The sequence below is a fragment of the Anabrus simplex genome, chromosome 5 (assembly GCF_040414725.1).
Source record: "Anabrus simplex isolate iqAnaSimp1 chromosome 5, ASM4041472v1, whole genome shotgun sequence".
NCBI lineage: Eukaryota > Metazoa > Arthropoda > Insecta > Orthoptera > Tettigoniidae > Anabrus > Anabrus simplex.
The window spans coordinates 178,559,957-178,586,841 of record NC_090269.1 but is presented as its reverse complement, the minus strand read 5'-3'; the positions used below and the strand labels follow the sequence as shown (position 1 = coordinate 178,586,841).

General features: G+C 41.7%; 1 protein-coding gene across 1 annotated transcript in view; it reads left to right on the top strand.

The window, feature by feature from the left end:
• Positions 1–26,885, top strand: part of LOC136874740 (cytochrome P450 6k1) — a 198,409-nt gene that overhangs the window by 54,669 nt on the left and 116,855 nt on the right. Inside the window, exon 3 of the mRNA XM_068227798.1 lies at positions 25,080–25,240. Within this exon, the coding sequence (XP_068083899.1) occupies positions 25,080–25,240 (161 nt within the window). The remainder of the gene's footprint in view (positions 1–25,079; positions 25,241–26,885) is intronic.

Below are 26,885 nucleotides of genomic sequence, written 5' to 3'. Positions count from 1 at the left end.
CTCGGAAAAATGCATCCTCACTTGGAATGGGTGTACCATATTAGGAGAGAAGGAACCGCACAAGGAACTTTTAGTAAAATGATTTAAGTAAGTTGTTTTGTACTGATTTGCATTCTACTTAGGCACAACTGAGGCGTGCACAAAAATGTTGCTGTGAACCCCCTGAAAATTTTGTTACGAGCCGCCACTGGCTGCCGATCTAACAGTGCAAAGTTCCAAACCTGGAATGATCAGGCCGCAGACAACTGCGAACACTCCTCTACTACTACTCAATGTTTTCATTCCGCCCCTGATGGGGAGGTGGGCCTCTTAGAAGGTGACGTCGTCTCTCAGGCCAGGAGATTTGTTACGGTGAAGGAGATGTGCAGGGAAGGTGAGGGGGTTGTCAGCCGTGGCCTATACTAGGAACTGTCCGGGCATTCGCCTTATTGCAAGAGAATGGAAAACCACGTAAAACGATTCTCAGGACTGCCGACGGTGGGGACCAGCCCCTCTTCGTCTCCCGAATACAGAGGCGTAGAGCCATGGCAGGCCACCCTTCTTCTGCTCGGTTGGTCGGTCGGAGTGCAGAGCCATCGGACCAGCCGAGGCCCGCTCTGCAACCGCCGACCGACCCTGCCATATTCCGTACTGCTCATTCAAATCCGCATGTCAGACTAGGGATCGAATTGCTGGAATACTATGATGAACCAGAGTGCTGCGTACCGGTATCAGAAAATGAATGGACCAGAGGAAAGGCATGCTAAAGAAGAAAGTTGCCTCACTCCCCAGCTATTCGCAAATATAAAGATAGGAACTTTCCACCTAATCAATAATTTTATATTTTATAAGGTACAAAATTGTTTTTTACATAACAGTACCGGTTTCGACACTGTTTGTGGGTCATATTCGACTGCTGAAGAACCTTCGTCTTAATAAAAACATCATATCGACTGTTCCGGGATATCTGTGGAACGCAGAAGCGAAATAAGGTGCCGGCATGAATGGGTCTAACTACGAAGTCAAAGTTAATTTAAAATTTTAACAAAGATTATGTTTTCTTGAAACAAAATTTAAACAACTTAGTGAAATAACAATGACACAGCAATTTAGAACCAAGACTTGGGAGGATCCCAGACATCAGAATTTAAATATTCTTGGGCTACAAGCCCCTAGTTTACAATTTTGAGCTCCTAGCTCAACTTTATAAAATATTACAATTTTATACAAAGGGCAGAAATCCCCTAATACATGGAGCACTTGCTCCCAGTTCTCAATATCGAGCCTCCCAGAGGCATTCTTACAATACTGGAAAAAAAGCTGACGTGCTGTCAGTGTTCCCAGCCTACTCAAGGCAACACAATGCAAAAATCCAATAATCACTGGCCTTACAAGGCACTATTTACAAAAGCCATCTTATTACACAGAGGTATCTGGTACCCAACCTACGGGGCCTTAGTGAAAAAGAACAGGTTCAATAAACGGCCCGAGCAAACCGGAATGGAGTTAAAGATTCAGCTCCACCAAAAATTTAAAAACCTATAGGGCACTTGGTCAACGACACAGGGGCTAATCCCAATCTACTGAGGTAGCGCGGATGGAAATCACTTTAATACATTGCAGAAACAAATGTGGTACCTCAAACTAAGACGGGGGGAGCTCGAGAGGGTATATCACTCTCTATCCCCGGATTACTGTAAAAGTTTTATGAAATTTTTACATGAGCCGAACGGAGAATTACATTTTAAGAAGTTGGTACATAGTTAAGGTTTCGAACTTTTCCCTCGGGTTAAACTGTGGAGCTAGCAAAAATGAAGATGTTAAGTGGCCATACCTTGTCGAAGTACTGCTGCCTGAGGCAAAGAGGCGCCTCCCGCCTCCTGCTTCACGTACACACTAAGATAGATGTTGATCAAATGGCCAGGAGACATAAAAATCCGCAGTTTATAAACCCTCGGGGAAAGTTCGAGACCTTTCATGAATGAAAGATCAACATCAAATGTTACACTCAAAATCGAAGAAGAAATACGTGATTGGTCTGAAATTAGTTACAGAAATTCTTGACTGGCTAAATTCGAAATTGGTGGAAAGAAAAGATAAATATTGTCAACCCACAAATGAAAATACGAAATTTAGTAAAGAAAAAAGTTATGAATACAAAACTTCTTCAAAAAAGTTCCTTCACTTCGCACCAGGGTGCATGATGATAGTTTTTAGCAGTGACATCTATGAGAGAATGTCCACACTTCTTGATCAATGGTAAACAAAACACGTAGAATTTTATACAGTACAGGAAACTTCACAATCACAAAATTAAGGAGGTGACATCTTTTGAGGAAAAGTTTAAGTAGGTCTAGTTTCAAGTTCAGTGTTTCTCCTGTAGAGGAGTTCTTATTGGCACAAGATTTAAATGTGCGGCGTAGGGGTGTACCTCCCGGTACAGACCCCCACCCCAAATGTCCTTCCAAGGGGTGACACAAAATAATTTTGAATTTTTTTTTAACTTCGAAGGGAAAAAATTAAGTTTTCTATTTGAAGTAGTCAGGTAGCAACTAGTTAAACTTCAGCTTTTGGAGTGACCTTTTTGCCGCAGAATGCGAAATACATATTAAAATTTTTTACGGCAAGTCCTGCCGCCGCTGCTGATATCCAGTTGAGGTCGCCCGGACCCCTCAAGTACCCTCAGATACACCTCTCCCGCTACTATAAGAGGGGTAGTCGTATGAAGGACGCCGCAGATCAGAAGGATATGTACAGTCCCCAGATGAATTGGCGGTAGGGGCGCCGCACATAAGCCTTTGCCGGTAGATGGACTCCGGCGCGCCGTACACAGGTAGACATCACGGGAGTGGAATGGAACCGTACCCCACCTCAGTGGTGATACGGTGACGAACGGCTGCGGGGACACTGAAACAGTAAGATCTCGGCGACAGAAAAGTGTTGTTGGTGACTTGAGAACCGAGGGTACGATCTTTATTGGTGATGCTGAGGAGGTGGCGACGTGGAAAGCTTTTCGTGCCACGGTGTTGATCTGCAGGAGGCGAGGGTTCGGTAATGGCCACTCAGGAATGGACAGCAGAAAAACCGGAGGGAAAGATCGTACATTTAGTATGCCTACAGATAAGACAATACAACCAAAGTGTAGAAGGCCTTAGATTTAAAGAAAATAACACCTTCTAAGCTCCAGCAAAAGTTTAATGGCTATGAACAAACAACAAAAAACGAATTATACAGGTTTTTACTTGGGATATGTGGACCCTAATGATCCTCTCGGTTGCTGGATTGCTCACCAACAATGTTACTGGAGTCAGGAAATCCAAAATGGTGCACGGCCCATGAAATCTGGGGGCAAGCTTGCCCGCAGGAACAAAGATTTTTACCATGACTTGATCTCCTACTTTTAGACTGGTGGGCCTCCGTCCACGATCATATCTTTAGCTAACCTTTTCATGAGAAGTTTTAAGATTGGCTTTAGCCTTCTTCCATAGATCTCTGATATTATCGGGATCTATTGTCTCTGGTAGAATATCATTAAGTGACCAAAGGTTAGAGAGCGGCGTGTTAGGCACAAATTTAAACATTAAGGAAGCTGGAGTGAACTTATGAGATTCGTGAACCGCCGAATTCAAAGCGAAGGCCAACGAATGCAAGGATGTATCCCACCTGGAATGATCATCATGATGGAATGCAATGAGCACCGATCTCAGATTACGATTGACCCGCTCAGCCAGAGATGGTTGAAGATAATACGCCGAAGTAGTTACATGAGGGATGGACAGATCAAAACAGAATTTACGGAAGAGATTGGAGGTAAAGGCTTTAGCATTATCAGAAACCAAATATTGACACGGACCAAAAGAAGCAAAGATGGTATTTAAACAAGAAATGGTGGACTGAGCGGTAGCCAGCTTAGTTGGAAACAACCAGGAAAATCTTGTGAAACCATTTACACACACAAGTATGAATTTGTTGGCATTCTCCTTTGATTGGGGGAAGGGTCCTGCGTAGTCGATATAGAAGCGTTCCATGGGGCGCGACGCTTGATGAGAAGATAATAGACCTTGCTTAGTGGACAAGGTGGGCTTACTAAGCCAACAAAATTTATAAGCTTTTAATAATTCTCGAATTTCCCCATCCATAACTTTCCAAATGAACATTTCTCGGATCTTTTCTCGGGCTTTGAAGATGCCTAAATGACCCCCTAATGGGGTCTCATGGTAGTACTTGAAGATCATAGGTACAAGAACAGCTGGAACCACAACTTTCATCTTCTTATCATGCTTCGACGGACAACATAAAACTCCATTCCTCAACACATAAGGGACGACATGTTCCCCAGAAGAAAGGATTTCCATAATAGGAGCCAGCACTGGATCTTCACGTTGATATGAATATCTCTGAACAACATGGGTATATCAGTAAGAATAGCATTTACCTCCGAAGGTACGGGTACGGGAAGAGAAGAACTATCTTCTTGTTCAGAGGTCTCCACATCATCAGAAAATATAGGCTTAGTCCGCCCGCCACCGCATTTTCAGATCCCCTTATATGCCTAACATCAAACTGGAAGGCAGAAATCCTGATGGTCCATCGGGATATACGACCAGTACGACGCGATCTAGCTAAGACCCAACTCAAGGCTTGGTTATCTGTTTCCAAGTTGAACTTGATATGTTCCTGATAGAGGCGGAACGTTTCTAGTGCAAATAAGACTGCCAAACCCTCAAGTTCATAGATGGAATACTTCGCTTCTTGAGCCGATAGTGTCCTAGATGCATAGGCGATGGGTCGCCTTCCGAGTTCAATGTCTTGAAGAAGCATTGCAGCCACCACCGACGACGACGCATCGGTTTGGACGATGAATTTCTTCGAGAAATCAGGCATAGCAAGGACAGGGGCATTACAAAGAGCTAATTTCAAGTCTTCGAAAGCGGCTTGTTGAGAAGGCCCCCACTCAAATTTGACGCCTTTCCCACGAAGTAAGTTCAAGGGCGCCGCTCTGTTAGCGAAGTTAGGAATAAATTTCCTGAAGAAATTCACCATGCCAATGAACCTGGCAATACCTTTGATGTCCTTGGGAGGTTTGAACTCACGGATGGCCTGTGTTCTAGAATGATCAATAGAAACACTATCGGGCGACACAATATGCCCTAGAAATGACATGGAAGGTTTAGCAAAGGCTACCTTAGATAAGTAAACTGTTAACCCTGCCTTACGAAAGCGATTAAGGACCTCTTTCAGATGATCAAGGTGTTCTTCAAATGTCTCAGAAAATACGACGACATCATCAAGATAATGGTACAAGTATTCAAACTTGATATCGGAGAAGACCCTATCTAGCAGTCTCGTTAGGACAGCTGCCCCCGTGTGGAGCCCAAAAGGCACGCGGTTGTACTCGTACAAGTTTCAATCCGTGGCAAAAGCGGTTAGTTGTTTCGACTCCTCGGCTAGAGGGATCTGGTTATATGCCTGATTGTGGTCTAAGATGGTGAAGAACTTAGCTTTCCGAAACCATGAAAAACAAGAGTGAAAGTCGGGAAGAGGCACAGATTGTAACACCACCTTCCGAATTGAAGCCCTATAGTTAATCACAGGCCTGAAGCCGCCTTGGGATTTCGGAACCAGGAAAATAGGCGATGAATACGCTGACTTAGAGGGTCGAATAATTCCATTTTTTAGCATTTGATCGATGATCTCCTTGAGAGCCTTCATTTTAGGTGGAGATAACCTAAAAGGTGGAAACCTAACGGGGATCGAATCCGTAACCTCAATCTTGTATTCAATAAGGTCAGTAACACCAAGAGTATCGGAGAATACCTCTCGAAACGACTGACACAACTTACGAATACTCTCAGCCTACTCCTCAGGTAGATGTCTAAGGTCTAACAACATCTCATCCTCGGTAGGCAAAACAGATGAACATGACACAATGTGCTAGAACATTGCTTTGTGTACGCCGGGGACTCAGTCTCCCGTGCTCCCGACTAGCACACAAATGGCAGGCCAAGACAGCAAGTAAATCATCTAACATAGTCCAACAGAACGCGATTATGAAGAGGGGAACATTCGCACCTTAATTAATGGAACATAAAACCCTACACTGCAGGACCGGCATAATTTTATTTCACTGGAGATAATTAACAATTGTACTTAAATGTTATAATAATACTGGTAATTAATAAATTTCTGTATATTTTGAAATGCATTCTTAATGTACCTTAATTCAGTCAGCATTTTGTTGTATGATACTGAAGCAGAATATGCTGTATTTTTTATTTCATACTGGTACCGGTACCTGATCTGATCTACTGATCTACTTAACTAGTTTGATGTCTTTCCTGTACAGTACTTAATTTCTGGAGGCCAAACAATTTTTAAGGTTGTAACATGAGTTGTGCTTCAGAGTACACCTTATGCATTCTGACAAGTAAAATGTTTGTGTCCCTGTATATCTCAATGGGGCATTTTGAAAAGTTGTAATTTACAAACTAGACATATAGAGATCATTTTATTCTAATTAAAAGAGTATTCATTACATTGAGAGCTTTTAGGAACTCTAGAACATCATTGTAAATGTTATATTTTTAAATGATGCTCTTATCAGTAAAGGATGCAAAACTGGTAGTTACAATATTAAAAACTCACAAATAGCTGTTAATATAATATGTTATCTCCAAGTGGAACCAAAATCCAGTATAATTTACCCAACCTGCTAAATTGTGTTTGTTTGTTTGTTTGTTTGTTTGTTTGTTTGTTTGACACGGCTCACCTTGTGGTATGCTCCTATTGCTCAACAAAATATGATACAGTAACAGACTGAGCAAGTTAGCCTTGTGGTTAAGGACACACAGCTGTGAGCTTGCATTGGGTAGAACCCCACTGTCAGCAGCCCCGAAGATGGTTTTCCGTGGTTTCCCACTTTCACACCAGGCAATTGCTAGGGCTATTTCTTAATTAAGGCCAAAGCTGCTTCCTTCCCTCTCCCAGCCCTTTCCTGTCCCTTCATTGCCATAAGACCTATCTGTATCGATGTATCATGAAGCAAACTGTAAAAGAGAAATACAGTACCTACCTAGTGAAAGTCATGTTAAGATGAGGATGACTCTTACTTTCATTAGCTGTTTAAACATTGTACTAACACAGTTATCCTGTTAGCGATGATGGACTGGGTAAGGGCTGGGTCTATGAAAGTGTCATCCATGGTTTTAATTAACCCTGGAACAGTTGCTTAGCGGCATTCTCTGCCGCAGTGGTGATTTTTTAAAAACTGCAGTGTTTTTGCCAGCCGGAAGTGCTGACTGCGGCATATATTCCTAGACAGGCATGTCTCTGATGGAGCAGACTACCAAACCAAACCAAACCAAACCCCATGGCACTACAGCCCTTGAAGGGCCTTGGCCTACCAAGCGACCGCTGCTCAGCCCGAAGGCCTGCAGATTACGAGGTGTCGTGTGGTCAGCACGACGAATCCTCTCGGCCGTTATTCTTGGCTTTCTAGACCGGGGCCGCTATCTCACCGTCAGATAGCTCCTCAATTCTAATCACGTAGGCTGAGTGGACCTCGAACCAGCCCTCAGGTCCGGGTAAAAATCCCTGACCTGGCCGGGAATCGAACCCGGGGCCTCCGGGTGAGAGGCAGGCACGCTACCCCTACACCACGGGGCCGGCGGAGCAGACTACTGACACTTCAATTCCTCTCCGCCAGTCAGTCGCTATTATATCCTGAAGGGAGAAGGTACTCGTCTGTGGGATTCTGTTGCACGCACGACTGGCAAAGTAAGTAAATACTTCAGGAACTCTCAGTTAACAATCATCATATTATTTAATATATCCTTATTTTTATTTTCATATGATGTTGTTAATGACTTCAGTTCGCAATCTGAATTGAATTTTTAATTTTACAGGGCAAACATGAATTGTGGAGGAAGAATCCTTGTCAGTAATGCTGAAAACTTCTAGCACATTTTTATGTACAACAACCGGGGTAACCAGACGCTGGCCAATGTCCCTATTTTTTCGGCAGGCATCAATACAGACGTTATACACCAATTCAACAATCGTGAATGAGTAAAAAATAGGAGACAATTCCTTAAAGCACTGGTGCTTGACCTGATGGAAGAACATCTGAGAATCTGAGCGAAGTTGAAGAACCTACTTCGTGACATTCAAATCTTCCTATCACCATCTTCAGGGCTGCTGACAGTAGGGTTCTAACCCACTATATCCCGGATGCAAGCTCACAGCTGCGTGCCCCTAACTGAACGGCCAACTCGCCCGGTCGCCCTCTTCTTTACATCCTTACTACATTCCCCCCAAATATCCTCATAACCATGTGCAGAGACCTTTTATTTACAATCCCATTCATGTGATTACCCCGATGACGATCTTTCCTTATAAAAACACCTAAGTACATATTTACAATGATCCCCATAAGGAATTTTCACCACATCAATGCAGGAATTAAAACTGAGAGGACTTTTTCTATTTGTGTAACTCACAGCCTGACTTTTAACCCCGTTTACCATCATACCATTGTCTACCGTCCATCTCACAACATTATCAAGATCATTTTGCAGTTGCTCACAATCTTGTAACTTATTGATTACTTTGTACAGTATAACATCATCTGCAAAAAGCCTTATCTCTGATTCCACTTCTTTACTCATATCATTTATATATATATAAGAAAACATTAAGATCCAATAATACTGCCTTGAGGAATTCACCTCTTAATGATTACAGGATCAGATAAAGCTTCGCCTACTCTAATTCTCCGAGTTCTATTTTTTTTAGAAATATAGCCATCCATTCAGTCACGCTTTTGTCTAGTCTAACTGCACTCCAAGATATCTGCTTTATCCCTGCTATATCTTTGCTTGGGATATATTAAAGACATGCCCTGATGTGTGAGACCCTCCACTTACCAGAGCTGAGTCAATGTTCTATCTCCCATGAAGTCAACAAGTACACTTGCAGCCAGTTTGCAAGTGCTACAATGAACATTGCTTGACCACATGAAGAAAAGGAAATGAAAAGTTTTTGCTCTGAATTTTTCATTGAATTAACACAATTAACAATGTTGATTTTGACAGGTGCCAGGTTGCATCTGCCTTTTTCTTGCAAAAATTTTCAACCGGTGAGAAGCAGAATGCAGTTCTATTTGATGATGAATATGCCACTTACTACAGTTCATAAAATTAGAACATCACCTGGACTAAAGGGAACCGTATAAAGATAATGAACACAATATTACACATGCACTAATTTTGTTATTTGCTTTACATTCCACTAACTACTCTTTCATGGATTTTGGATACGCTGAGGTGCCAGAATTTAGTCCCGTAAATGTTCTTTTATGTGCCAGTAATCTACCGACACGAGGCTGACGTATTTGAGCATTTTCAAATGCCACTGGACTGAGCCGGGATCAAACCTGCCAAGTTGGGGTCAGAAGGCCTGAACCATCTGAGCCACTCAGCCCGGCTTACCCATGTGATGATGTGAGTGGGCATGAATGGTAACTGTCTGTTTTGTCCATAATGCAAGTATCATACGTCTGCAGCTGCAAGTAGAAAGCATCTTATACCATGGCATGTCATTACTTTGGATGCACCAATACAGTGACCACTTCTGTCTTTTACCAGCACACAACTGAGCACAAGGTAGATAAGTGAGCCAAGTTTCCAAGAACAGATGGCAAGCGACATGAATACATCAGCCAGCTGCAGCCAACAATATGTGCTTCACTCTATGTATATGTTTAGAGGAACATTCATACCAACAGTGGCAGCTGCCTGCTTTCAAACTGGATGGGCTACACTAGTCTTTGGTCCAGAGGGCCCCAGATTCAATTCCCAGTGGGGTCAGGAGTTTTGAACTGCATACAGTAAATTCCTCTGGTTCGGGGACTGGGTACTTGTATTTGTTTCTACACACTTTCATATATACATCACACTACAAACAACCATAGAAATAAGCATCAGTGAATACATCCCTCCACAGATGGTTGGCATGTGGCTGTAAAACTGTATTCAATAAATCAATACTGATCTGCATTTAGGGCAGTCGCCCAGGTGGCAGATTCCCTATCTGTTGCTTTCCTAGCCTTTTCCGAAATGATTTCAAAGAAATTGGAAATTTATTGAACATCTCCCTTGGTAAGTTATTCCAATTCCTAACTCCCCTTCCTATAAATGAATATTTGCCCCAGTTTGTCCTCTTGAATTCCAACTTTATCTTCATATTGTGATCTTTCCTACTTTTATAAACACCATTCAAACTTATTCGTCTACTAATGTCATTCCACGCCATCTCTCCGCTGACAGCTCGGAACATACCACTTAGTCGAGCAGCTCTTCTTCTTTCTCTCAATTCTTCCCAATCCAAACATTGCAACATTTTTGTAACGCTACTCTTTTGTCGGAAATCACCCAGAACAAATCGAGCTGCTTTTCTTTGGATTTTTTCCAGTTCTTGAATCAGGTAATCCTGGTGAGGGTCCCATACACTGGAACCATACTCTAGTTGGGGTCTTACCAGAGACTTATATGCGCTCTCCTTTACATTCTTACTACAACCCCTAAACACCCTCATAACCATGTGCAGAGATCGGTACCCTTTATTTACAATCCCATTTATGTGATTGCCCCAAAGAAAATCTTTCCTTATATTAACACCCAGATACTTACAATGATCCCCAAAAGGAACTTTTACCCCATCAACGCAGTAATTAAAACTGAGAGGACTTTTCCTATTTGTGAAACTCACAACCTGACTTTTAACCCCGTTTATCAACATACCATTGCCTGCTGTCCATCTCACAACATTTTCGAGGTCACGTTGCAGTTGCTCACAATTTTGTAACTTATTTATCACTCTATAGAGAATAACATCATCCGCAGAAAGCCTTACCTCCAATTCCACTCCTTTACTCATATCATTTATATATATAAGAAAACATAAAGGTCCGATAACACTGCCCTGAGGAACTCCACTCTCAACTATTACAGGGTCAGACAAAACTTCACCTACTCTAACTCTCTGAGATCTATTTTCTAGAAATAGAGCAACCCATTCGGTCACTCTTTTGTCTAGTCCAATTGCATTCATTTTTGCCAGTATTCTCCCATGATCCACCCTATCAAATGCTTTAGACAGGTCAATCGCGATACAGTCCATTTGACCTCCAGAATCCAAGATATCTGCTATATCTTGCTGGAGTCCTACAAGTTGAGCTTCAGTGGAATAATCTTTCCTAAAACTGAATTGCCTTCTATCGAACCAGTTATTAATTTCACAAACATGTCTAATATAATCAGAAAGAATGCCTTCCCAAAGCTTACATACAATGCATGTCAAACTTACTGGCCTGTAATTTTCAGCTTTATGTCTATCACCCTTTCCTTTATACACAGGGGATACTATAGCAACTCTCCATTCATCTGGTATAGCTCCTCCGACCAAACAATAATCAAATAAGTACTTCAGATATGGTACTATATCCCAACCCATTGTCTTTAGTATATCCCCAGAAATCTTATCAATTCCAGCCACTTTTATAGTTTTCAACTTTTGTATCTTATTGTAAATGTCATTGTTATCATAAGTAAATTTTATTACTTCTTTGGCCTTAGTCTCCTCCTCTATCTCGACATTATCCTTGAAACCAACAATCTTTACATACTGCTGACTGAATACTTCTGCCTTTTGAAGATCTTCACATACACACTCCCCTTGTCATTAATTATTCCTGGAATGTCCTTCTTGGAACCTATTTCTGCCTTAAAATACCTATACATACCCTTCCATTTTTTCACTAAAATTTGTATGACTGCCAATTATGCTTGCCATCATTCTATCCTTAGCTGCCTTCTTTGCTAGATTCAATTTTCTAGTACGTTCCTTCAATTTCTCCTTACTTCCACAGCCATTTCTAGCTCTATTTCTTTCCAGTCTGCACCTCCTTCTTAGTCTCTTTATTTCTCTATTATAATAAGGTGGGTCTTTACCATTCCTTACCACCCTTAAAGGTACAAACCTGTTTTCGCATTCCTCAACAATTTCTTTAAACCCATCCCAGAGTCTGTTTACATTTTTATTTACCGTTTTCCACCGATTATAGTTACTTTTTAGAAACTACCTCATGCCTGCTTTATCAGCCATATGGTACTGCCTAACAGTCCTACTTTTAAGACCTTCCTTTCTATCACATTTATTTTTAACTACCACAAAAACCGCTTCATGATCACTAATACCATCTATTACTTCAGTTTCCCTATAGAGCTCATCTGGTTTTATCAGCACCACATCCAGGATATTTTTCCCGCTGGTTGGTTCCATCACTTTCTGAATCAGCTGTCCTTCCCATATTAACTTATTTGCCATTTGTTGGTCATGCTTCCTGTCGTTCGCATTTCCTTCCCAATTTACATCTGGCAAATTCAGATCTCCCGCTACAATCACATTTCTTTCCATGTCGTTTCCCACATAGCTGACTATCCTATCAAATAATTCCGAATCCGCGTCAGTGCTACCCTTTCCCGATCTGTACACTCCAAATATATCAAGTTGCCTATTATCTTTAGAAATGAGCCTTGCACCTAGAATTTCATGTGTCTCATCTTTAACTTTTTCGTAGCTTACAAATTCTTCTTTCACCAGAATGAACACTCCCCCTCCCACCATTCCTATCCTATCTCTACGATACACACACCAGTGCCGTGAGAAAATTTCTGCATCCATTATATCATTTCTCAGCCATGATTCAACTCCTATTGCAATATCTGGTAAATATCTATTAAATTAATTAATTCTATTCCATTCTTTACAATACTTCTTCAGTTCAACATTAACAATTTTATGTCATCCCTACTTGATTTCCAGTTCCCTGTTCCCTTATCACCGCTCCCTAGGCCATCCCGTTTCCCTGAATGTACCTCCCTATTACCCTTCCAAACAAATTTCCTAACTTATATGTACCACTGCGGTTTAAATGAAGGCCATCTGAGCGCAGATCCCTATCTCCTACCCACCCATTAGGATCTAGAAATTTCACTCCCAGTTTCCCACATACCCACTCCATAGTCTCATTTAAATCCCCAATCACCCTCCAGTCAGTATCCCTCCTACACAGTATTCCACTAATAACAATCTCCGCTTTCTTAAATTTCACCCGTGCTGCATTTACCAGATCCCACACATCTCCAACTATGTTGGTACTTATATCAGCTTGCCTTACGTTGTTGGTACCAACGTGAAATACTACCACCTTCTCCTTCCCCTCCTCCCTCTCTTCTACTTTCCTCAACATCTGCCTCAACCTAATTCCTGGATAACATTCTACCCTGGTTCCTTTTCCTCCACACACTTTCCCCACGTGTCTAACGATGGAATCCCCCATGACCAGAGCCTCAACCCTCCCCACCTCATCTGATCCCCTCCCCTCCTGGTCAGCCCTATCTTCTCTCACTGCAGCAGAAGCTACTTCCTCCTCCCTATTCTCCTTCCCATGACCCTGTTCCACCTGTCTTTTCCTATCTTCTACTCTACATTTCCCATTCCTACCTTTTCCCTTCCTCCTACTTCAACAGATCTCAGCAACAGTTCCCTGTCCCTCATCTTCCATCTGTTGTTCTACCTGGAGTGACTCGTACCGATTTCGCACAGACACCTGTCCTGAATTCTGATCTTGAATAGAGCCCTTAGCCTGCAATCTCCTTCCCCTTAGAACATTAGACCACCTGTCTTCTACATCCCCTCCCTTTCCTTCCCCTCCCTCTTGTACACCTACTGTAACCTGTACATTGTTTGAGGGAGTCCTATCTTCCTTCCTGTCTTCTGTGAGAATCCTAATTATCTCCCTCAAACTTTCCAACTCCTCCCTCATACCCCTCAATGCCTCACCACACCCACAATAAGTACACTCGCGCTCCTTAGCCATTCTTTACGGGGGGGGGGGAATTAAATTTAAAAATAAAATAACTTATTTGCAAAAAATAAATGAACGAAGGGAAATATTGTCTGGGATTGTACACAACAATAAGGTAATTAATATACGACTACACTACAATACAACTTAATCGTGCTCTATTTTTTTATTATTCTACAACCCCTAACAGGATAAAAACTGCTGTTAATTAGTGAAAATCGAAAGTAATACACAAGAACTACACAATTCCAAACTGCAATTAAGCCGATCCTAATTACAACAACAGTAGGCCTATTTTAGTAAGAGTTTCTACGGAAACCTATACTACACCAGTACTACACAAATATTTTACAATAATAAAATAAGCACTCTCAATTCTAATAGGATATTACTCGTATACTACTGTACAGTACACAACAGTAATTTTTAAACTACTTTCAGACGTATCCTAATTACGATACCGGTACCGTACCGTATGTCACTACTAAGCACAACAGAAATATATATATATTGAATATATTCTGTACCGGGAGGTACACCTCAATGCCGCGCATTCAAAACTAGCTCCTAAATGAACTCTTCTATTGGTAAAACAGTGAAACTGAAACTACACCAACTTGGAACTTTAATCAGAAGATGTCACCACAGAAATATAATGTAATTTTGTTATTGTGCAGTTTCCTAACCTGAGTGAATTTCTACTTGTTTTGTTTGACATTCATCAAGAAGTTCGGACATTTCTCCACAGAGAACACCACTAAAAACTATGATCATGCACCCTTGTGTGAAGTGAAAGAACTTATAATTTAAAGACTTTCGTATTTCTAGGTTTTGGTAACTGATTGATGCTCATTTATTTTTGGGTTGGCAATATTTCCTTTTTTTTCCACCAGTTTTGAATCTAGCCAATCCCTAATTTCCGTAATTAATTTTCGACCTATCACAGGCTTCTTCTTCGATTCTGAGTGTAACTTTGAAATTGACCAATAAAATTGAGAGGGTGTGGCTGGTTTAGTCATGAATATCTTGAACCTTCCCTGAGGGTTTATAAACTGCGACTTTTCACGTCTCTTGGCCAATTGATCATCTTCTTACTGAGTGTATGTGTCAAAGCAGGAGGCGGGCGGCCTCTTTCGTCGGTCAGCGCAACATCTACAAGGTAATGGCCACATAACTTCTTTCTTTCTTGCTACCTCCGCAGTTTAACTTTCTAAAATGTAACTTTTCTTTTGGTAATGTAAAATCTTCGAAAGTGTTTAACTATAAATCGGGGATAGAGAGTGAAGTACCCTCTTGAGCTCCCCTTCATTTTGGTTTGAGGTGCCTACGTTTTTGTAACCTTTCATTTCTGCCATGTATTAAAGTTATTTCTATACGTGTCACCTCAGTAGGTTGGGATTAGCCCCTATTTTCATCGGCCGAGAGCCTTGCAGGTTTTAATTTTCATTATCTTGGAGCACAGTGTGCGCCTTCATTCCTTTTGTGTTTGGGCCAGTTATTTAACCTGCTCGTTTCCATGAAGGCCCAGTAGGTTGGGTATTAAATACACCTGTAAAAGTAAGTTCAATTTGTAAATGGTGGTTTGAGAGACCAGAGATTGATGTAATGTTGCCTTGAGTAGGCAGTAAGAAACTGAGAGCCTGTTAGCTCTTTTTCAAGTTTTGTAACTGTAAAGTGTGCCTCTGGGGAGGCTAGATATTGTAATTTAGGGAGCAAGTGCTCTTGAATTAGGGGATTTCTGCCCTTCATTAAATGATACCTCTTTCTTTTGTAAAATTATAAAACTAGGCGCTTAAAGCCCAAAGTGTTAAGGTTCTGAACCTCGGATTTTCCCCATCTTGTTTAATAATTGCTATTTGTACCTGTAATATTGTCATGAAAATTTGTTCAGTTTGAAGTTCTGAAAATATAACCTTCAGTTTAAGTTTTAACTTAATTTTGATATTGTAGTTAGACCCATTCACCCCGGCACCTTCTTTAACCTCTGCGTTCCACATACACCCCGGAACATATACAAAGTGCCAATCCCAGGTAACTGGTAGAAAGCCAGGAAGAAGTTCCAAATAATATATTTATTGTACCAGGCGGTACACCTCCGCGCCGCTAATTCAAACTTTGCGCCAGTTGAAACTCCTCTACTGGAGAAAGCCTGAACTCTAACAACCATGTTAATCCTGAAGGTTATCAGAAGATGTCGCTATCTGTAAATTTTGAAGAGTTCTGAACTGTATCTTTTTCGATTTATTTTTGTTATCTCTGTAGTGAGAAGTGTGAACATTCTCTTCTAGATGCATTACTGAAGAAATACAACGGTGCACCCTAGTGCGAAGTGAAAGAACTTTTTTTTAAAGAATTTTAGTATGCATAAGTTTGTTCTTTGTTAAATTTCTTTCAGTCATTGTTTAGGTTGGCTGTATAACCCTTCTCTTTCCGCCAGTTTTGAATTCGACCAATGAGTAATTTTTGTAATTAATTTTCCACCAATCCTAGATGTCTTCTTAAGTTTTGACTTGTAATGTTTTGGCCGTCCAATGAAATGCTTGTGGGCGGGTGTTATCATTCATGAAAGGTCTCGAATGTTCCGCGAGGGTATATAAACTGCTGATTTTCTGGTCTCTGCGCCACTTCAGTAACATCATTGTGTAAATTATGTAGCAGGGGGCGGGAAGCGCCTCTTTCGTCGGGCAGCGGTTCATCAATAAGGTAATGGCCTTTTAATAACTTCTTTTCGTGCTAGCTCAGCAGTTTAACTCTCGGGGCAGGTTCAATACCTTTTATCATGTAACTTTCCTCTAAAATGTAATAGACTCTTGGTATAAATTCTATCTCTTTAAACTACAAATTGGGATAGAGTGTGCCTAACCCTCTCGAGCTCCCTTTCATATTGTTTTTGAGGTGACTGCGTTTTCTCAACCATTTTTCTTCGTTTCGTAATATAATAAGTTTTCCTATCGTGTCACCTCTTTAGTATAGGATTAGCCCTTGCATATGCGGCCTAGTGCCAAATAGGTTTTAAATAAAGTGTATTAGGAGTGCAAGGACGCCTCCTCTCAAGTTTGGTATTTTGGAGGCCATGTAATTGTCCTGCTTCTTTATTGAGTAGGCCTCAATAGGTTGGGTATTTTTACCCCTGTTTTCATGTGCTTGGAGGTGAGCTTGAAGGCGGAGTTTGGTGTGGCCTTTGATAGGCTTGAACTTTAAGAGCGGGTTGCTCTTTCTTAAAATTTTGATTTCTGTGTGCCTCGAGCAGGCTTTACTGAGTAATAGGGAGCAAGAGCTCCTGGGCATGATTGGGGTTTTCTGCCCCTTTGTCAAACCTGGTATCTGGCTAAAGTTGGGCTAATTGCTCAAGAATTATGTGTCTGGCTCTCGGAGCCCAAATCCTGTAATCACTGTAATTGTACATTCTCGATTTGTTGCTAGGCTACTGAGTACCTGTTATATTTGTTATTTCTTGATCTTAAAAAGAAAATATAACCTTGTTAAATTTTAAATTAACTTTAATTTCGTATATTGAGACCTATTCATCCCAGCACCTTCTTTCACCTCTGCTAATCCACCAAACCACGGTAAAAAGTGGTAGCAGAGCGTGGTTGAATGGGTCTCAAATTAGCCCCTTTTGACGGCTAATCATTACCTTGCTCAATTTTCTCTGTCGCTGGACTTTTCCTTTTCATTTTTCAAAATTGTTAAATTTTTGTCATCATGCCCGGACCTCGCGATGCCCTCCATCTCAACTATTTGCGCAAGGAGGAGTTGATCTATGAATTAACAATTAGAAATGTGCAATCTGGAGGCACGGTTGCGATAGACACAAATAAGCTTAGAGAGTCCCTTGATTTGCCCATTTCCATCCCCACTTTGGGAGACTCTCCACGATCACGGACAATACTACTGAGCTGGCATCTGTAATTACCTTTTTTGAAGAAAATGATCCTTCTCCCAATCAAATTAAACGTGTGCAAGCCAGGTTATTTCATTTTTCTAATAGAGTTACCGATCTATTGGCTCTGAAGTTGAATGACATTCAGAGGAAGGAAGCTAGCGTTGTTCTTGAGAATCTTTCTGAATTGTCCAGTAAGGTTACCCAATTGTTAACTGGGGATGTTCCTCCCAAAACCGACCAACCCGCTACGGTAAACGTAGTCAGCGAGGACCGTTCTCCCACCGGGGAAGAAAGTACTAAATCGATAGGAGTTCAACAAAGCTCTGCCCCATTAGACCATGAATCTGAACGACGTACCTCATTGAATAATGTACGTTCTGAATTAGCTTCTTTGCCACTTAAACCTTTACCTACTACGTCACCCGGGTTCAGCAGCTTACCTCATCCATTAGCAATGTTGCTCAGAGGTATTCCTAAGTTTTCGGTTAACACTACCAGTGAAGTTATTTCATTCTTAAGGTTTTTAGTTGAATTTCGGGACCATGTTCTTGTTTTTTCTCTTTCTCCATGTCAAATTTTGCAGATAATTTATCCCTATGCAATTGGTGTTCTCTCGGACAAAATTGTTAGGGCAATAGCGGAACAGTCATCTATTGATGATTTTCATGCACACCTTCTTGCAAATTTCATCCCTGCTCTTGCGAGGTCATCTCTGATTCAGAAGTACTATTATCGAGTACAGAGACTGGATGAAAATTTTGCTGATTTCATACAAGACATTAAATTCTATACCAGGGTGTTTGCTTTTCACTTCCCTGAAGATCAGATTGTACAGGCCATTGTGGAAGGCATTTCTCCATCTTACAGATCATACTTGTGTTTTGCGTCGCGTCCGCAAACTTTTGCCGAGTTAGAGGCTATGGCCGTCTCCGCCGAAGGAGTTAGATACGCCGATACCTTGCGTGTCGCGAAAGAACCCCCTCCTTCTTTTAGTAACCCCGGCCTCCACCTCGCCGACCCGTCACACCCCGTAAATGTTATGCTTGCGGGTCGCCTGACCATCTTCGCAATTAATGTCCATTGGTCAAATCTAGTAGGACAAATAATGGAGCAGGTTCATCACAAGGCTGTTTTAAATGTGAGGCTTTCTCACATACCGCCAAGAATTGCCCAAATTTAAATAGCACCCCCTCCTGCTCAACTTCTGGTGCAAATTCCACCAATGCCAATAATAATAAGTGACTAGTGGCTTCGGCTGAGTCGACTAATCCATCTTACCGAGGCTCAGCCACTTGTAAACATGTCGAAATTTCAGGGAAAACTCAGTCTTCAAATTTATCTTTTGAATGCCACAGTGAATGTCTTAGGATTGCGGCAGATACCCCCGCACCTGTTCCTTTTCTCAAAATTGAATTAAATAATGAACCTGTAACAGCTCTGTTAGACTCTGGCAGTGATTGTTCTATTATTTCGGCTGAATGGTATTCGAAATTGAAATCTATGTGTAAACTTCCTGACTATTGCTCATCTTCTGTTCAATATGTTTCGGCTAATTCTTCTCCATTAGAAATTTTAGGTTCCTTAAAAGCCAAAATTCCTATTTCTAAATTTACTTGGAAAGTTGAATTGTTTGTGGCAAAGCACTTATCTTGCCCCATTATATTGGGAGCCAACTTCATGGTCCATACGGGTCTAGTGCTCGATCTTCAAAGTAAGTCATGCACATTCAAATTTGCTTCTAATTGTAAAATCCCCTTATTGAAATGTAATTCTGTATCATGTTCATCTGTTTCGCCTACCCAGGATGAGATGTTGTTAGATCTTAGACATCTACCTGAGGAGCAGGCTAACAGCATTCGTAAGTTGTGTCAGTCGTTTCCAGAGGTTTTCTCTGATACTCTTGGCATTACTGACCTGATCGAATACAAAACTGAGGTCACGGATTCGATTCCTGTCCGTTTTCCACCTTATAGGCTATCTCCACCTAAAATGAAGGCATTGAAAGAAATAATCGATCAAATGTTAAAGGATGGTATTATTAGGCCCTCTAAGTCGGCGTATTCTTCACCTATTTTTCTAGTCCCGAAACCCCAAGGTGGCTTCAAGCCTGCCATTGATTATAGGGCTCCCAATCGGAAGGTGGTGTTACAATCTGTGCCCCTTCCTGACCTTCATTCTTGTTTTTCATGGTTTCGTAAAGCTAAGTTCTTTACCATCTTGGATCTAAATCAGGCCTATAATCAAATTCCTCTGGCTGAAGAATCTAAACATCTTACAGCGTTTGCCACGGATTGGAATCTGTATGAATACAACCGCGTGCCTTTCGGGCTCCCCACGGGAGCAGCCGTACTTACCAGACTGCTAGATAGGGTATTCTCCGACATCAAATTTGAGTACTTGTACCACTATCTGGATGATGTCGCCGTATTTTCGGAAACATTCGAAGAGCACCTAGATCATCTGCGAGAAGTTCTCAATCGCCTTCGTAAAGCTGGGTTAACTGTGAAATTGTCCAAGGTCGCCTTCGCTAAACCCTCTATGTCATTCCTAGGGCATATTGTCTCGCCCGATGGTGTCGCACTCGATCACTCTAGAATACAGGCCATCCGTGATTTCAAGCCTCCCAAGGACATCAAAGGTATTGCCAGGTTCATTGGTATGGTGAATTTCTTCAGGAAATTTATTCCTAACTTCGCTAATAGAGCGGCGCCCTTGAACCTTCTTCGTAGGAAAGACATAAAATTCGAGTGGGCGTCTTCGCAACAATCCGCTTTTGAAAACCTGAAATTAGCTCTCTCCAATGCCCCTGTCCTTGCTATGCCAGATTTCTCGAAGAAATTCATCGTCCAAACCGACGCGTCGTCGTCGGCGGTAGCTGCTGTCCTTCTTCAAGAGACTGAACTAGGGAAGCGCCCCCTCGCCTATGCATCTAGGACTCTTTCGGCTCAAGAAGCCAAGTATTCCATCTATGAGCTCGAAGGTTTGGCAGTCTTATTTGCCTTAGAAAAGTTCCGTCTCTATCGGGAACATGTCAAATTCGACCTGGAGACTGATAATCAAGCCTTAAGCCGGGTCTTAGGTAGGCCGCGTCGTACTGGTCGTATAGCCCGGTGGGCCATCCGAATTTCTGCCTTCCAATTTGACGTTAGGCATATCAGAGGTACTGAAAATGTTGTCGCAGACGGACTCATCCGTATGTTTTCCAACGACGTCGAGACCCATGAACGGGTCGATAGTTCATCACCTCCCGAGTCCATACTATCTGAGGTTAATGCCATCTTAACAGATGCTCCCATGCTCTTTAGGGATATTGAGAAATATCAACGTGAAGATCCAACGCTGGCTCCGATCATGGAAACCCTTTCTTCTGGGGAACATGTTGTCCGTTATGTACTGAGGAATGGTGTTTTATGTTGCCCTGCGAGGCATGATAAGATGATGAAAGTTGTAGTTCCAGCTGTTCTTGTACCAATGATCTTCAAGTACTATCATGAGACCCCATTAGGGGGGCATCTACGCATCTTTAAAACCCGTGAAAAGATCCGTGAAATATTTATCTGGAAGGGTATGGACGGTGAAATTCGTGAACTAGTAAAGGCTTGTAAACCTTGCTTGCTTAGTAAACCCACCATATCTACCAAGATAGGCCTCTTGTCCTCTCATCAGGCGTCGCGCCCAATGGAACGCCTGTATATTGATTACGTAGGTTCCTTCCCCCAGTCAAAGGGAATGCCAACAAGTTCATCCTTGTATGTGTAGATGGTTTTACAAGATTTTCTTGGTTATTCCCGACTAAGCTGGCTACCGCTCAGTCCACCATTACTTGTTTAAATTCAATCTTTGCTTCTTTTGGTCCGTGTCAATATATTGTGTCTGACAATGCTAAGGCTTTCACATCCAATCTATTTCGTAAATTCTGTTTTGATCTGTCCATATCTCATGTGACTACTTCTGCTTATTATCCCCAACCATCTCTTGCCGAAAGAGTTAATCGTAATCTCAGGTCGGCTCTTATTGCTTATCATCATGAAGACCATTCCAGGTGGGACACGTCCCTGCATTGGTTAGCTTTCGTTCTGAATTCGGCTGTTCATGAATCACATAGATTTACTCCAGCTTCGTTGATGTTCAAGTTTGTTCCCAACACGCCGCTCTCCAACCTTTGGTCTTTGAGTGATATTCTACCTGAGACAATAGATCCAGATAATATTAAAGATCTTTGGAAGAAGGCTAAAGCCAATCTTAAAGTGTCTCATGAAAAGGTTAGGGAAAGATATGATCGTGGACGGAGACCCACCAATTTGAAGGTAGGTGACCAGGTCATGGTCAAAAATTTTGTTCCCGCGGGCAAGCTTGCCCCCAGATTTCATGGGCCGTGTATTATTCTCGATTTCCTTACACCCGTTACCTTATTGCTAAGCAATCCAGCCACCGAGAGGATATTTAGGGTTCACATGTCGCAGGTGAAACCTGTGTAGCTTCCGCGCTAACGTAGCTGATTTTATATTTACTTTAACATTTTTGAAAGAATTCGGAAGGTTATATTTTTTTGGTTGTTTTTTGAGGCCTTCTGCCCTTGGAGTCAGGTTCTTTGTATTTAAGCATTTTATTGTACACCTTCCCCAACCAGTTAAACTGCCATCCTGTCCTTGGCATGGCCATTACCATGCTCCCGTCTCCTGCTCACATAAAACTGTGGCTAATTGGAAAGAAATAAATATCTCCACGCCGCTGGCCCCTCAACTTCACCACAAAGTCTGTACCCTAAAATCATTATGGTCCAACAAATTCTGCTGCCGAGATCTTAATGTTTCAGTGCCCCCGCAGCAGCGCGGCGCCGTACCGCTACTGAGGTGGGGTATGGGCCCGCCCCTCTTCAGTGAGGCCAACCAGTGTACGGCGAGCTGGAGCCCTCCTCCCGGCCAAGGCTGATGTGCGGCGCACAACCTGCAACTTGCCCGCAACCTGTATGTTCGCCGTGGGCGCGGCGTGCTTCAACTCCACGACTCCTCTCATAGTGCGGGCGAGCGGTATCTCAGCGTACTTGAGGGGTCCGAGCGGCCCCCTCTGGACACAAGCAGCGGCGGCCGGTCTGGCCGTCAAACTTAATCAACATTGAATGTACTTAATCAGCTACATGGACATTTAATATCAACAATTACTACATTTTTTGGATTCAATTGCAATATTTAGTGGACTTAGAAAATTTTTCTTCCCTTTCAAAAATTAAAAGTTTCCCTTCTGAATTCAACTTCTACAAGCATAAAGACATTACATCAAAAGTAACTACAAAGAATTTTGAAACTGGATCCAATCATTTAAGAAAATTTGGTTGTAAATACTTCTGCAATTAACGTCTATATCAACTTCATAACTTGGACCTTATTTTAAAACAAAAGTTTATGTTCTTCTGTGTTATCCCTGGGAGGGACTTTCGGTGGGGGGGGCGAGGTCTGTACCAGGCGGTACACCTCCGCGCCGTTAATTCAAACTTTGCGCCGGTTGAAACTCCTCTACTGGAGGAAGCCTGAACTCTAACAACCATGTTAATTCTAAAGGTTATCAGAAGATGTCGCTATCTGTAAATTTTGAAGAGTTCTGAACTGTGTCTTTGCTATTTATTTTTGTTTTCTCTGAAGTGAGAAGTGTGAACATTCTCTTCTAGATGGCACTACTGAAGAAATACAATGGTGCACCCTAGTGCGAAGTGAAAGAACTTTATTTTTTGAAGAATTTTAGTATGCATAAGTTTGTTCTTTGTTAAATTTCTTTCAGTCATTGTTTAGGTTGGCTGTATAACCCTTCCCTTTCCGCCAGTTTTGAATTCGACCAATGAGTAATTTTTGTAATTAATTTTCCACCAATCCTAGATGTCTTCTTGAGTTTTGACTTGTAATGTTTTGGCCGTCCAATAAAATGCTTGTGGGCGGGTGTTATCATTCATGAAAGGTCTCGAATGTTCCGCGAGGGTATATAAACTGTTGATTTCCGGGTCTCTGCGCCACTTCAGTAACATCTATCATTGTGTAAATTATGTAGCAGGGGGCGGGAAGCGCCTCTTTCGTCGGGCAGCGGTTCATCAATAAGGTAATGGCCTTTTAATAACTTCTTTTCGTGCTAGCTCAGCAGTTTAACTCTCGGGGCAGGTTCGATACCTTTTATCATGTAACTTTCCCCTAAAATGTAATAGACTCTTGGTATAAATTCTATCTCTTTAAACTACAAATTGGGATAGAGAGTGCCTAACCCTCTCGAGCTCCCTTTCATATTGTTTTTGAGGTGACTACATTTTCTCAACCATTTTTCTTCGTTTCATAATGTAATAAGTTTTCCTATCGTGTCACCTCTTTAGTATGGGATTAGCCCTCGCATATGCGGCCTAGTGCCAAATAGGTTTTAATAAAGTGTATTAGGAGTGCAAGGACGCCTCCTCTCAAGTTGGTATTTTGGAGGCCATGTAATTGTCCTGTTTCTTTATTGAGTAGGCCTCAATAGGTTGGGTATTTTTACCCCTGTTTTCATGTGCTTGGAGGTGAGCTTGAAGGTGGAGTTTGGTGTGGCCTTTGATAGGCTTGAGCTTTAAGAGCGGGTTGCTCTTTCTTAAAATTTTGATTTCTGTGTGCCTCGAGCAGGCTTTACTGGGTAATAGGGAGCAAGAGCTCCTGGGCATGATTGGTGTTTTCTGCCCCTTTGTCAAACCTGGTATCTGGCTAAAGTTGGGCTAATTGCTCAAGAATTATGTGTCTGGCTCTCGGAGCCCAAATCCCTTAACACTGTAATTGTACATTCTCGATTTGTTGCTAGGCTACTGAGTACCTGTTATATTTGTTATTTCTTGATCTTAAAAAGAAAATATAACCTTGTTAAATTTTAAATTAACTTTAATTTCGTACATTGAGACCTATTCATCCCAGCACCTTCTTTCACCTCTGCTAATCGACCAAACCACGGTAGCATTTATAAATATATGTAGGCCAGTTCCAGTCTCAAACTCAAAGCAGAGGCTACACTTCACTCAGGATGGCACATTACAGACACAAGTTGTTGATGATGATCACTGGTATAGGAGGTCTTACACTGAGGCTGTTGGCCACAACAGAAATGAACATGGAACAATCAACAGTCCTGTAACACATTTTGTACTCTGAGTTGAAACACAGTATTAAGGAGTTCCACAACTCTGGCGTTGTGGCCAGCTCGCTAGGGTTTTAAACATCTCCAAATAAATTATTTTTGGAATAATTTTGTGATACATCCTTCTAAATAGTATCTTTTTTTATATTACAGGCAATCCTGTGAACATCAAAGATGTGTTGGCCAAGTTCACAACAGATGTGGTGTCTTCAGTAGGTTTTGGCATCAAAACCAATGCTCTTATCAATCCTGATGATGACTTCCGTCGCTTCTTGAGCAAAACTTTTCTTTATTCACCCCTGGGTGCAATTAAGGTAACGCAACTTGTCATTTGTGTGTTCAATATACAATGCAGTAGTTAGAATACCCATTTCAGTTTTTCATTCATCACCAAACGACAGTATATTTTAACTTCACAAATGTACAGGGCGAGTCCTGCAACGTTTGCTGTCTTTTCTGCATGCTGCATGTCGATATACAAGAGTGCAGTCATTGTCACATGGTTCCCATATGCCTGTAGAAAACCAGTCAACTTCAATGAATGAATAATCAAATTGTAAAACAGATTGATAAACAGTAAATCTTACCCCATTACAGTAAATGTTGAAAATGCTCTCCCTCAGCCTGTAAACAAGTGTTGTACCGTATGATAATATTCTGGTTCACTCTCTGCAATTCAGCCTCACGAATGTTCAAAATGTTGGTGCAAGTTGCATTTAAAAATCTACAGCACACAAACATATGCTGTTCAGTACTAAATTCAGAAGTCATGAAATGCACAAAACCGATCAATTACTGCTGTATAAGAAGCAGTCATATTGTACACTATGCAAAAGCTTATTGCAAATTAGCTGGGGCCATGACATCACTGGAGAACTACATGAGTCAGACAGCTATTGTATCAACTCCTCCATAGGGAACGTGTCAAGATTGAATGGGGGCCATCGCAGCAAGCTGCGTTTGAAGACTTGACGTTAGCTCTTTGTAATACCCGAGTCTTAGCAATGCCAGATTTCTCTAAGAAATTCATTATTCAGACAGACACCCTATCATCTGCGTCCGCTGCTGTTCTTCAGGAATGTGAACTGGGAAGGCGGCCAATTGCTTATGCGTTTAGGGCCTTATTATCTCAAGAAGCCAAGTACTCCATATACTAGAAGAACTGGCTGTAATGTTTGCCTTGGAATAATTCCGCCTTGAACGTATTAAGTTCGAATTAGAGACCAACAATCAGGCTCTGAGCTCGGTTTTGGCTAGGTCCCGTCGTACAAGGCAAATCACCCGTTGGACTATTCTAAATTCAACGTTCCAGTTGGACATGCGACACTTTCAAGGATCAGAGAATGTGGTCGCAGATGGGTTAAGTCGCATGTTTCCTGGCGACATTAATTCCATTGAGCAACAGGAAGGTTCCTCTCATTCTATTTCCATACCTTCTTGTGTTGGTGCTATTTTGATTAATGCCCCTATTGTATTCCGTAACATCGAAAAATATCAACGGGAAGATCCAGTGCTGGCTCCTGTCATGGAAACCCTTTCTTCTGGGGAACATTTTGTCCTTAATATCTTGAGGAATGGGGTTCTGTGTTGGATCGAAAGACGAAAATTGTAGTTCCAGCTGTTCTTGTGCCTATGATCGGTAAAAATATAGAGAGGGGAACTCAAAGATCATTACATAGAATGTTACTTGAAATGTTTCCAATTTTACCTTATAATGATCGAGGAAGAGAGATGTGTTCAACACGCTTGCCAGAGACCAACCCACCCGCCCCTAGAAGTATATTTACTTTTATAATAAAAATACTGTTTTAGACGCCATACTCCATTGCTTATAATGGTGGTTGGTTCACGTAAGAGGATGACGTCACTGACACCTAGGATGAGGCCGAGAATTTGTTACCAACCATTGCAGAAAAAAATTATGAAGCGGCCAGGGAATTTTTTTTTTCTTTTACTAGG